General features: G+C 45.2%; 1 protein-coding gene across 2 annotated transcripts in view; it reads left to right on the top strand.

Moving 5' to 3' along the window:
- Positions 1 to 1,775: 1,775 nt before the first annotated feature.
- SETD7 (SET domain containing 7, histone lysine methyltransferase) overlaps positions 1,776 to 12,463 on the top strand; it is a 179,785-nt gene continuing 169,097 nt past the window's right edge. For both annotated transcript variants that reach the window (XR_014978105.1, XM_085641359.1), the window contains exon 1: positions 1,776 to 2,142. Coding sequence is in view for 1 of the 2 variants with exons in the window: in XM_085641359.1 (XP_085497485.1) it covers positions 2,103 to 2,142 (40 nt within the window). In the remaining variant the exon portion in view is untranslated. The remainder of the gene's footprint in view (positions 2,143 to 12,463) is intronic.

Here is a 12,463-nt window from a genome sequence, read left to right as displayed (position 1 = left end):
GCTGGGAGTGCGTGTAGTGATGAGTTCTATGGTAACCCAAATGTCCTTACACGTGCAACACTAAAATACAGTTTGGCACAGTCAGTATATGCCCAATAAATCCAGAGAGAGAAGTCTGGTAGACAGACGTCTACTGGTACAAAGCAGGTTCTTCATCAACCAGATAGTGGATGCACAAGAACTGCTTTGGCACCCTTTTCCCTTCTTTTCAAATGTCCCCTACGCATTGTATGTAAACCCAATAAACCTCTCAAGCAGGATTTGATTTTCAAGCAGGTTTTGACACTGTAATGTCAAAAAGGATGCTCACCGCCCCACCATGCATATGCTGTCTAGTTCATTCTGTCCCATTTAGGTCAGCCTGTTGTTTGCTCTTGAGAGGCATTTCACACCTCTTTGACACCTATTCAAATACTACTTACTGGCTGGTAGACGTGGGAGAGCAAATGCAAGTTCAACCTCCCTGAATTTCAGGCAGAGAAAATATATTTTTCTAAAGATTACTTTTCTTTAATATTTACTAGAAATCCGACTTCACCACTGCATTAAATTTTGAATAACCATTACAAATAGTTGTTTAATTATTTTCTAGGTAGTCCCAGTCCCCAGATGGAGCATTAGGATTTCTTATCTGTACTCTGGATTTCTACATAGGACAGTGACGCCTGACAAAGTGAAAAACAGCTTCTTAGTGCTAGTCACTGTAAGGACATGTTGACTTTAAAGTTCTACATGTCCTACTTTTAAATACCATTCATTCTGCCTTGTGGGGTCCAAGGCCTATATAGGAGTGATATATTAATATTTAAAAGGGAAGTTTTAGCCTGTCAGACTGGTTTATTTTAACAGGTTGTATTGCAGTGTTTATGCTGTCAAAATCAAGTTATAATGGTAGGCCTGCAGCCATATTTTACACCGCCACTGTAGTGAATGCCATAATATGTGCTGCAGTCCACTAGTGACATTTAATGTAGGCCCTGTGCTCTCCATGCATCTGGAGTCAAGCTAGCCTGGCTGATGAGGGGTGATACCCCGAAACTGGTCACAGGATGCTTGCTTCCGATCCAGGGAGGTCGTGGCCTGACAGTTCGGGCTGGACTGTTCCCATGGAGAGCAGGGTCAAGACTAATTTGCATATGGCTGGGTTTAAAACTGGAATGGCATGGAGAGCAAATAACTATGGATTTCGGCCCAGATCATTGTACTGGGGTGAATGTTTGACACTGTATTGCACCAGTGGTGAGAAATAGAGGCCCTGTGCCTTTCAAATGAAAGAATTGCACAGTACTTGTCCATTTATAGGACTGATGATTGTTTAAAACTTAACATCACCTCTACCACCTACAAACACTACTTTGTCATCACTTTGTGATGCCTCAGTAGAGGCAACTACATAGTCAGCCAGGACCGTGACAGGATTTCGATAGACATGTCATGCCCACTGGAGAATCACACCCGTCTTCTATTGTGTTCCTTTTCTAACTTTTCCTGCTCTGTGCCCTTTAGCTTAGCAAGGGTGCCATGGGTCATGGTGCAAACAAGGAAACTGGTCCCTTTTACTGCTATTGTGGAAACACTGCAATTATCAGGGTTTAACGGGCCACTCAGGGCTTTAGGCCCTGGTGCCACTGCACTTGCTGCACTAATATTAGCTAAGAGGGTGGGCCGGTGTAGCTGTGCTCTATATTTTTGGCTCCTGGGAGGCGGCATAGAGCTGTCAGTCTTTGGGGGACTGGAATTGCATAAGCGAAAGAACACGGGCAGCCGTGCGGGATGATGTCAGTGCATCAGCTGCTCCGTGACAAAGAGGAGACATTACAGTCCAGCAGCAGCGCCGGGAGAGAGTGAGACAGGGAGAGAAGCACTGACAGAGAGACAACTGTAACAATAAACAACAGAGGAGGGGAATTAAGGGCGCAACGCCCCAGAGGGAGACAGCGCGGAAGGCACTCAGCCAGAGCGCGAATAGCAGCTCTCCTCCCCCTTCGCACCCCCGGGCTGGGAGACGAGACAGGAACTGACAGAAGAAGACAGAAAGAGAAGAAGAGAGAGTTGTTCGCTCGCGCGACTCCCCTGACCACAGCGCGAGGGAGCCGGCCGCCATGGACAGCGACGAGGAGACGGTGGAGGAGACGGTGGAAGGTACCAGAGAAGGGGCGCGCGCCGAAGCCTCTCATGCAACAGCTGCGGCCGCACTGACAGCCCCATAGAAGGCAGCGAGGGGTCTGCTGCTGCCCTGCGCGCGTGCTGTAGGCCAGGCTGAGGATAAGCTGCGCGTGTCCCTCTCTTCAGTGCTTGCGTGATTTCCCTATTCTTCCCAGAGCTGCAGCAGCCTTGCCCCTGTCAGGCGACCCACTCTGACCCTGCCTCTCCTACCCTGTTGCTTCCCGTGCACTGTCTTGCTCGTGCACGGAACCTACTATACAGAGAACCGTGTTATGGCATGTCTGCCCCCGCAGCTGCCCGGCCAGGTCCATGTATGGCATTGGTGATGTGTGTGCACTGCCCGTGCACTGCCCCTTATTCCCAGCTCCTGCCAGGCTGCTTCTCTGCCCTCAGCTGCCCCTCCTTCTCTGTAATTAACACTCCCGCTGCTGCCCCGCTGTGCTGCAGAAATGCAGTTACAGTGCAATGCCACACTCCTAGCTGCCCCCCTGCCAGTCTCCGAGCAGTCCAACTACACAAACACCAGAGCGACAAGTCTATCGCGGGGGAGGGGGCTGAGTAACCAGTCTGTCTCTCAGACAGGCCTGGCGTCGCTTCACTGTTAGTTTAAAAAAAAAAATCTTTTGTCACAATTGGCAGCTTTGCAGCTATAAAGAGATGCCAAGTGCAACGCGTCGTGCCCGCGGCGCATGCAGTCTCACGGTGCGACAGAGCGTTCTGTCCTGCCAGGAAAAATACCGCAACCCATCTGACAGACACTCGTAACTTTCTGACAGACACACTTAACAATCTGACACATTCAAGTGACTCTCACATTTCCTCGTAGGTCCTTCTCAATTCCTGTGCCCGTTTGCCTCCAAATATATGTTGCTACTTTATTATTGACAAAATCCCATAGTTTTACTGGCTGACCTTAGAGCTCACAGCGAGAGTTTATAGGCATTTCTGGATTTTTTTTTTCCAACGGGCAAGGATCAGGAAATGGCAGGTAGTCGTAGTGGGCACGAGCAACAATCAGTCAGTCAGGATTTGTAAAGCGGCTGCTTCACCCTTGACGGTCTCGAGGCATGCGCCCTTCTCAGCACGTGGCAAGACATGCTCAGTATCGATGGAGAAACACAGGGTTGTGACCTTAGAACAGAAAAAGGCGGAGGGGGTCAGAACCACGGCCGCTAGCAACTTGCCTTTTGCCTTTCTGTGTGTTCTTGGTCCTGTTGCGTAAAAACGCAGTTTCAGCTTGCACTTTACATGTATTTGGTTGGACTGACCCGGATGCCTATTGTAGAGGTGCACACGACTGCCCACCGGACAAGGGTAACTTGAGAGCTATGGAGTAGCCCTCACTTCCGGTGCCTCCCAGACTGAGACCACATTACCCTTTTCAGAGGCATGTCTTTTATAGAAAAGGTATTATAAAGGGTAGTCACTTTAGTATTCCAACACACATATGGCTGGGCATGAAGAAGCAAGACAGCAGAGATGGGGTGCTTTGAGGGAATTCCACCTGCTTCTGGACCTTGCTGCTTCACAGTTTCAGGTACCACTGTAATGGGCCAGGTTGGCATCCTGGGCATGTGAACTATTACATTACATACTAAACGCAAGAGCTTATTTTCAGGATTATTTTCACATTTGTATGTTGGACCACGAGTATGTAAAGATTTGATGGCCGGTGTCTGCGTCCTGCACAAAGCCACAATTTATATTTGCTAATAGCCTTACTCCCATTCAGGTTTGCAGTGCACTGTGCGTCCATATCCAAGCAGTATATAAATAACTGCTTATTGTAAAGCTGACACTATATTACTGAAATACTCTCGTTCCCCAGGGCACAGACCCAGAAATGCCTGAGGGCAGAAGCTTCAGAACCTTGCGTGGCATGGTTTAGCTGCATTCTGTGTTCACGAGGTGGTAGCACAGGTACAAGGCAAGGTCCAATGCCATCCCTTTGACATTTTTAGTTCCTTTATTTCATCTAGTTTCCTGCTGAAGAGAATAAGATGGCAGACTCCCTGTCTGTCTGCCCTTTGCTTCCTGTTGTCTCTCTCTGTGGTAGCTGATTTCATTCCACATGTGCTCGTAAGTGGCTCTGCTGGATTGCTGCGTACTGTAAGTAACCCCTGTATATATTCCTCTACATAGAAGCATGGAATAATGTGGCCAGCTTCACTAAACGCACAGGAGCAAACCACTATAAAGAATAGTAGTAGGGGAGCACACATCCTTCTTTCTGTTCATCCCCTCTACACTGTATGATGCGCAGTTCGCCTCTGAAACAACCTGTCTGGACAAATTGTCTCCCAATTTATACCTTTAATGAAACATGTATCTGTACAAGCTGCTTTATGTAATCACCAGGCATACATCCTGAAATTTGTAATTTGACCCTGAAATCTGAATAGTATGCACCCCTCTATCCTGCTTTGCCGAACATGTACTTCTCACTCTGAATTTCACCATCTATTTGCCTAAGCGATTGGAAGCAAGCCAGTTTTACAGTCAACCCCATATACGTGGATTAGCCTAAACATACACCATTTAGTATTGTGAGGTATGTTTCTACAACACAGTCTGTCTAATTGAATGATAAATAGTCATGTATATTTTAACTGTAAACTGAATGTACTCCAAGTGCTACTTAAGTTGTAGGAGTGTGCACAGAGAACTCAGTAAAGGCAGCTTTGAAGTTTTTTTTCTGAAGGGAGGGAGCTCATCTCCGTGTGGATCTGCTTATAAAGCCAGTGACCCTAGGTTTACATAGTCTTGACTTCCTTTTGAATGTAGTTAATTTGGTCTGCTGTGTTGACCCTAGAACTGAATTTAAAAAAGTCAGTAGTTAAAGACATTCTAGTCACAACTATATGCACACATATCCAGGGCTTAATTTGAGCAGGTGTTTGCCAGGGCCCTACCGTAGGATTTATTTGAAAGAAACAGGACTTATTTGAGCTGGTTGCAGTCATGATTGTACTACTTGAGCAGTGGCCAGGTAGTAGTGTATGTTGCATCAAACTATGGCTGTTGCTAAGCAGCATTACTAGTGAGAGACAAACATACATTTTAATTTCAAGAATTTTACATCTACCACAATAAGGGAGCAGTGTTATCAGTGGCACGCAAGGTTTTGACTAGGCCCTGCCAAATCCCCAAGCAGGGTGAGACACTGGCATCCCCACAATTAGGCAACTTGAGCCAAGGTGGGCCAGGCCAGCATTATACTTTCAGCACGCTAAACTATTCAGTCATGTGGGAGCAGCTGACATTAGGAGGACAGGGGCACATTTAGATTTAGAACACCAGAAAAACAAATAGAAGCTCTCAAGTTGACCCATGGCAGGCAAGTATCCTATCAACCTGTTCTTATTTCATGGCATGCTTGTATTTGGAGTTTACTTGTCAATTAAAAATATTAGACTACAAAAACAGACTGTAAAATAAAACACTCATTGGCAATGCCAACAGGTCTGGCTTTATACGTATATATATATATTTGTTTGGAAGAAAAGAATGACAGAATAATATTCGTGTAGGTTAAAAGGACAGGTGACAGTTGCACCGTCAAGCCAGACTTAAAAATCCATGTAGGTTAATGACTGCCCTCCTTCCATCTGTACTGCTGCCAGAGAAAAACAACATACATGAGCTATTTATCTATGACACTTTAATAGCATTCCAATGATTTGTGGGAGCTCCTGAAAGTTCAAGCTTAGGCAGCCAGATAAACGAAAATGATCCAGCTGTGTGGAAGGCGAGCACTTGTTTTTGGAAGCGCACAACTTCTGCCAAATCAAAACATAAACACCTTGCTCCCAACATGTGGGCAGAGTCAATGCCCCTCTCTAGTGATGTTCACATAATTGTCTGGCAACAGCTGCGCTGTTAACTCACTCCATACATGGAGCAGTGCAAAATAAATTTATCTCTGCATGTATGTGGAACAGTATATATGTGAAACTAATGGCACATTTTATAACATGTGTGTTGGTATTTGTAAGGCGCTACACAAATCCAGTTTGTATCAAAGGAGAGCTGCACCTAGCAATAGGGCCGACTGCAGAACTATGTGATATAAAGGGACAGAACAAAAGGGGCAGCCGTTGCCACAGTGGCAACCTTCTAAAAACATTTTTGGCTGGTTTGGCCCCTGGCCCTTATGATTGTTACAAATTAAGCACTGTAAAAAGAAAGAACATCGAGGGTGACTTGTGTTGATGAACTAGAAGACAACACCTAATATTAGACTAATATGGGTTCTGTTTTCCTGCAATTTATGAGAGCAGCAGTTTTTACAATAATGTCTTTTTTTCGAATGTTTCATTTTTCTGGAGATCAAATTGTGAGTTGGCAAGAACATTCAAAAGAGAAAAGAATGCTCCTCGAAAGTCAATCTGTTCTCCCTATGCTGCCTTAATTTGTTCACGAACACTAGCTCGTTGGACATCTTGGATAACTCACCAACTACTTTAAGGCATTTTCAGATAGTTAGGAAAAATACAATTGGGAGGGTCTCATTACAAAAGGCCATCACATGTGTAACTTTTCCCCCCAAATTGTTTTACACAGTGCTCAAACCCTGGAGATATTAAGAGGATTTTTTACATTAAAAAAATATTGTCTTTTTACTTTCTTTATTATTTTTAAATGTTATATTTTAAGAAACCAGTCAAACAACAAAGCGTATTCTGTGGGCAAAGCTCTATGCTCTTAATTCCATTGTAGAAGGTGTGCTGCTGGATATGTGTGTGTGGAATCTCTGTTTCTCTAGTACTGAGACCATTTGATGTACATTGTCTCTTATTTGGGTCAAGCTGTTTTCACATTCACATTTCAATGCAACTCAGACAGACAAGTACATGCGCATTTATGTGTGGCCAAAATGTCTTCCTCAGTAAAGACAAAATCCAAGATGTGTTCCCGCAAAGGCAGAATGCACCAGTGTCAGATCTTCCAACTCACAGGGCGTCACCGCGTGTCACACGATATCGACTTCCTTCACATGGTCTTCTGCTGAGGAGCCAATATCACACGGTGTGCACACAGGTAGCTGGAAACCCCTGCAGAAAGCAGGCTTCCAACTAATTGTTTTGAGGTTCGGCACAGCCGATGGCCATTACGAGGTGTGAAACCCCCTCAGGACATTGGCAGCAGCCGCTTTGTTTTTGGTGTTGGCAGGGCAGGAAAAGTGTCGGGGGCGGGGTTGGCGGTGGCTTGGCGGTGGCTTGGAGGCAGTGAATTTAATAGTGCATCCGGCTGTCCTTGGCACTAAACCCCGCCCCTCCTCACACATGAAAAGGTTTCAAAAGTTGGCAGGTTTGCAGAATACAGAACAAAATTTAAAGTTGAAGTGAAAAACGAACGGCCACATTTATCAACTCGTTGCACTGTCACAAAGGGACTCAAAGACTGGATATGGTATTTACTTTCCAGCGAGAAAAATGTTTGTGCATGAAAAGTATCCTTTTTGTAGCACAACTATCGCTCTATACAACTTTGTGCTACTTTGTATCAAAGGGGCGTTCCATGGGTGTTGCTTGTGCATTCCAATGACATCACCCACTATTTTGGGTGCAAAGCCCTGCCTACTAAAATTGTTAGACTGGGTTTTGCATCAAAACATAATTCTTCCTCGAGGCAGGTTCAAAGTAGGAGAAATCTTTTAGTTTTAGCCTTACATCTCACACATTGCACGTGGACTGCACGTATAGCAAATCCAACGGGTGAAAAGCTTGAAAAATGACAAGGCATAGGGTTTTGGGCAGAACGCATGCCCTTCCAGTACAAAACCTATGCAAGAGAGCATGCACACACATTTGTAGTGTGCTGTAAAGATGTGTGAGTGGAGATAGGCAGCCTCAAGAGGAAGTGAGCAGGAAACGCCCCTGTTCAGTAAATATGTTTCTGCGCTGCTCTCTCCCTCCAGGACTGCTCCTCGAGGCAAACATGGTCGGTGCGGTGAGCTATTTTTTTGTAAACCGACTACCCCAAGGTTTCTGTTTGTGGTGTGCACAGTTGGCTGCAGGAGATTGCAGTCAAATGACGCTATTCGTGGACTCAGATTCGCGTGCTCAGTTTTCAACCACCTGTCCCTTCTTGAGAGTGTGTGAAGGAAGGAATGCACACTGGACACATTGCACAGGGCACCGTAGCAAGCTATGTGCCAATGTGCCACGACGTGGAACATGAAACTGGAGGGTTAGAGTTCTTAATCAGTGTACTGTGGGTCTTGGGGAAAAGAGTTTTTTTTTAATAATGTAAACTGCGGATTGCGCCTACTGAGGCTGAAATATGTGTTGTTTATGCTTTTCATTCAGGCCAAGAGAGGTAACAGCGGACACATATTCAGTGCGTATGCCCAGTCTTTGGGAATGTGGACGGGCAGTCGAGGTTGGAAAGGAAGGCCTTTGGAGGCGGTAAGGCCCCAGGGGCCTATTCATGAGGCCATTTGCGTCGCTCTCCTGCACCACACAACGTGGTGCTAAAGCAATGTAAACCATAAGACAGATTTTTGAAACCTGCAAAGCCACTTTGCTTGGCTCCGAGTGGCTCTAAAAATCAGGAGTAACACAACGCAGCTCAAAACTGCTGCGTTACTGTGTCCTGGAAAGGCATTTCATGGGCGTTGCATGGGTGTTCCCACACAACTCCCATGGTTGTTTACGTCTTCCCAAATTTCCAAGCACTTGTAAAAGTGGGAATGTGCCAAAATCTTACAACTTCCCAGGGGAAGCGTAACAAGGAGAATATCTCTATGTCTACTAGTTTCTTCCCCTTTCTATGTGTGCTGCATTCTGCAGCACACACAGAGAGAGGAATATGCCTCCCAGGATTGTTTTTGTGCAGAAAGGTGCCCCTGACTGCACAAAAACAATCCTGCATCCACATAGGCACCCGTGCACCTTGGTGCAAGAGTGCCTGCATTCATGCAAGGCTGCCAAAAGGGCGCCAGTGCAGGGGAAAGGACAGAAATTTGCCGTATTGCCTTAAATAAGGTGCATTCCTCCCCTTCCTTTGTCACACAATGCAGCGAAGCGAGGTGACTTGCTGCCCTGCGTGACTTCTCCTTTAATACGCCCCTCAGTCTTTTGATACGCTGCGCCCCAAACACTTCATTTAGTACATGAGGATAAGGGAGGATGTACTCTCATACTACGGTTACATGAAAATAGTCCCTACAAGCCATCAGAGGGCACACTGTTTTTGCAACAATTCGTTATTTTTTAATTCTAGACATGCAAAGACTAAAACAGTCTTCCCTTTGAGCAGCACCATCATGAAAGCGTCAGTCCATGGCATCATGCCTGATTACATTAGAAAAAGTACAGCCACATGCGTAAACACGACAGTACATAATTGGGTCATGCTTCGAAACATCGAGCAGGCCACAATATAGGTGAGTGAGCATTGATTCTAACTGGGAAATCAACAGCAACTCTCAACATCATTCATAGGGAGTGTTGCGTTTGTGGGAGAGTTCTTATCGAATAGCGACAAGGCCCTAGGGGTGTGAGTAGGGTGAGGAAGGGGCATTGCCGGTGAATTAAGTATATTTTAAGAGGGGAGAAAGGACTAGAAAAACAAAATGGATGCCCAGGGTACCTACTGTATCTTAGCGACAATGGGAGCAGGTGCAAGCGTGAGCAGGGGTTAAGGTTTGGATGCCGTTATTCGGAAGGAGTGGCTGTCGCTATTCAGGTGTGGGATTTCTTCCGTAAGTGTATGTGGTGTCACAAGGTAAGTTGGTGGCCAAAGAAGTAACATTGTCCGTGATGTGGAGCGCCACTGGTATTTGTCGCAATTTCTCTCGGGGTGGGGGACTATGGTGCAAGGATAGCATTATCACTTTGTAGCCACTATCTTCCAAATTGGGGATTTTTGGGGAAGCTCAAAGGAGTGCACTGAATGCACACCCGTGGCCCTGCTGCAACTCAAAACCATATTGGCTGTGCTTCCTCAAGCAAGCACAAGCCAACTTGACAGCTTATTTCCACTGTAACATCCCAAAGGGGGATTATTTTTTGAGGGGAGTCAAATTACCAATTTGCAACTTTTTAACATTTCTTAAAAAACATAATTCTTAGTACAAAATAGGATTCTGTTTGATACACAATTTTAAATAAAAAATAAGTGAATTTATACAGATTTTTTTTAAACCATGACCCAAGAAAACACTGTTTAAAATTATGCTTTCCATTTATGCCAGGGTGGCCACATGGCAGGATTTCGAACTCTGCAATGAGCGTTGATACAATTAAAGTATGCTGTTTGAGAGAACCTAGGTGTTGAGTCACAAGAAAGAAATAATATTAAACAGCATTAAAATTTGCAGATCTAAGTCTTATAAGGTATCAAATTTAGCCCTGAGGTAGTGAAAGAAAGAAATTCAACGAAACACGAGTTGGATAGTTAGAAAAATCTTTCTTCTTGTGTCATGTTTTTAAAAAAATCTGTATAAATTCACTTATTTCTTATTTAATATTGTTTATCAAACAGAATCATGTTTTGTAATAAAATTGTGCTTTTAAAAAATGTTAACATTTTTATGAATTGGCCAATTGACACCCCTCGGAAAGTAATCCCCTTTGGGGTATTAGAGTGGAAATAATAATGCATCGTAACCACTGTCAGCACACTGGTAGGTGCCCATGCATTTGTATGGTGTGATCGGGGATTTTCCAGTAACCTCTCTGTATTGTGCGTTCTCAGGCTCCCGATAGGGAGAAACAGTGTAGACGCAATTGTGCAGTGCCCTGTGTTTGAAGCAGGGCAATGGTAGATGGGAGAAAGGAGTGGTAAGGTTCAGCATTGGAAGCCAATATGTATGCTGAGGATTTGGGAATGAAAGTCAGGCACACTAAAGTGAGGGTGGAGTGTCATGGTCAGGTGATTTCCCTCTATGTCATAAAACATGTCCAGTTGATTGTAGAGTTTATAAACTAACTACGTGTTCCAGGCTGCAACGTGTGTCATTTCTGTGTGCCATTTAGACATTGTGGGCCTTCTCCAGTGGTAGAGTAAAGACCAGTGCAATAGGACATGTACCGTGTTATAGCACCAGCAATTGGAGTTGGGTATCCTATGTGCACAGTGCAGTTAATAGGGGTTCAGTACCAGGTGTGTAATATTTTAATTATAGGAGTTTCATTTAAGCCTTTCTGATGTGTTTATCATGGGTTTCCAGTTATGATGACCAGTCTGCTTCATTACAGGCTCTATTATCTTAGTCTGTCAGGAAGTCTAGGGTATGTTTGGAAAAAACAACGGGCAATAACAACATTGAATAACGTTGACACTACACCCCCACACATGACCCCCAGAGCCTGACATACTGTAAAATATGTGAAACTGTCAGGGTCACTGGTCGGCCAGTGAAGGCTGTGAGACAGTTGGCGATGTTGCCCCTGGGAGGACCCCAGTAGGGCGAATTAAGCGCTCAGTACATTAAAGAGTTCGTATTTGTCTCTGGCTTTAAGTTGGTCTAAGTGAATATTCCCAACATTCCCAGTGTATTCCAGTATTCCCTGTTCGCATGCCTGCATTATTCCAGAGGGATGCTCAGGAGTGTATGAGTGGAACTACACCAGTTCTCTTATGTGCTGGCTTCCAGGTGGCAAGGGTAGCACAGGGAGCTGAGTGTCATGAGCAGAGATGTGTATACATGAAGCAGAGAAAGGCCCTGGTCTCTGTTTATATCGGTTTCTTCCAATAGTACCGAAAGGGGAGGCGGCACCGCGTGAGGCAGGTAGTGAACCAGCTGTGACAGAATGTGCGCTAAGTGCTAGGTGTGCATGTGAGGCATATGTAGGCCATTGGCCGTGGCATGTACACGTGAGTGCATAGCCTAATTCTGGGGTAAGTTCTACCCTATACAAAGGCCTTAATGTTGTTATCAACGCGGGCTTTGATATAAAGATGTTTCAAGAGGAGGAGCATGCCGAGGATAGAATTGTAACAGGGAGCAGTCATCAGCTTCACCACCTGGATTCCATGGAGAGCTTACGGTGAGTCCAGCAAACTATGTTGTATAAGCAAACCCCATGTTGAGATTGCTTCCTTAGTATTTAAGACCCTAGGTTACTCATAGCATAGCTTACTGGCCGAGTCAGGCTCTGGTGGTGACCCGTGACATATGCAGTGCTTCACACTTCCCCTAGTCGATTTTGTAACCATATGGGGAGAGGAGTTGGCCTAACGGTTAGGGCGCTCGACCTCAGACCTGGGGGAACTGGGATTGAGTCTCGGTAACAACGCCAACCCTCCTGTGATTCTGGGCGATTCACTTAACCTCCCCGTGCCCAAA

Source organism: Triturus cristatus, chromosome 2_2 (genome assembly GCF_964204655.1).
Source record: "Triturus cristatus chromosome 2_2, aTriCri1.1, whole genome shotgun sequence".
Classification (NCBI taxonomy): Eukaryota; Metazoa; Chordata; class Amphibia; order Caudata; family Salamandridae; genus Triturus; species Triturus cristatus.
This window is presented reverse-complemented; position numbering and strand designations above follow the sequence as displayed.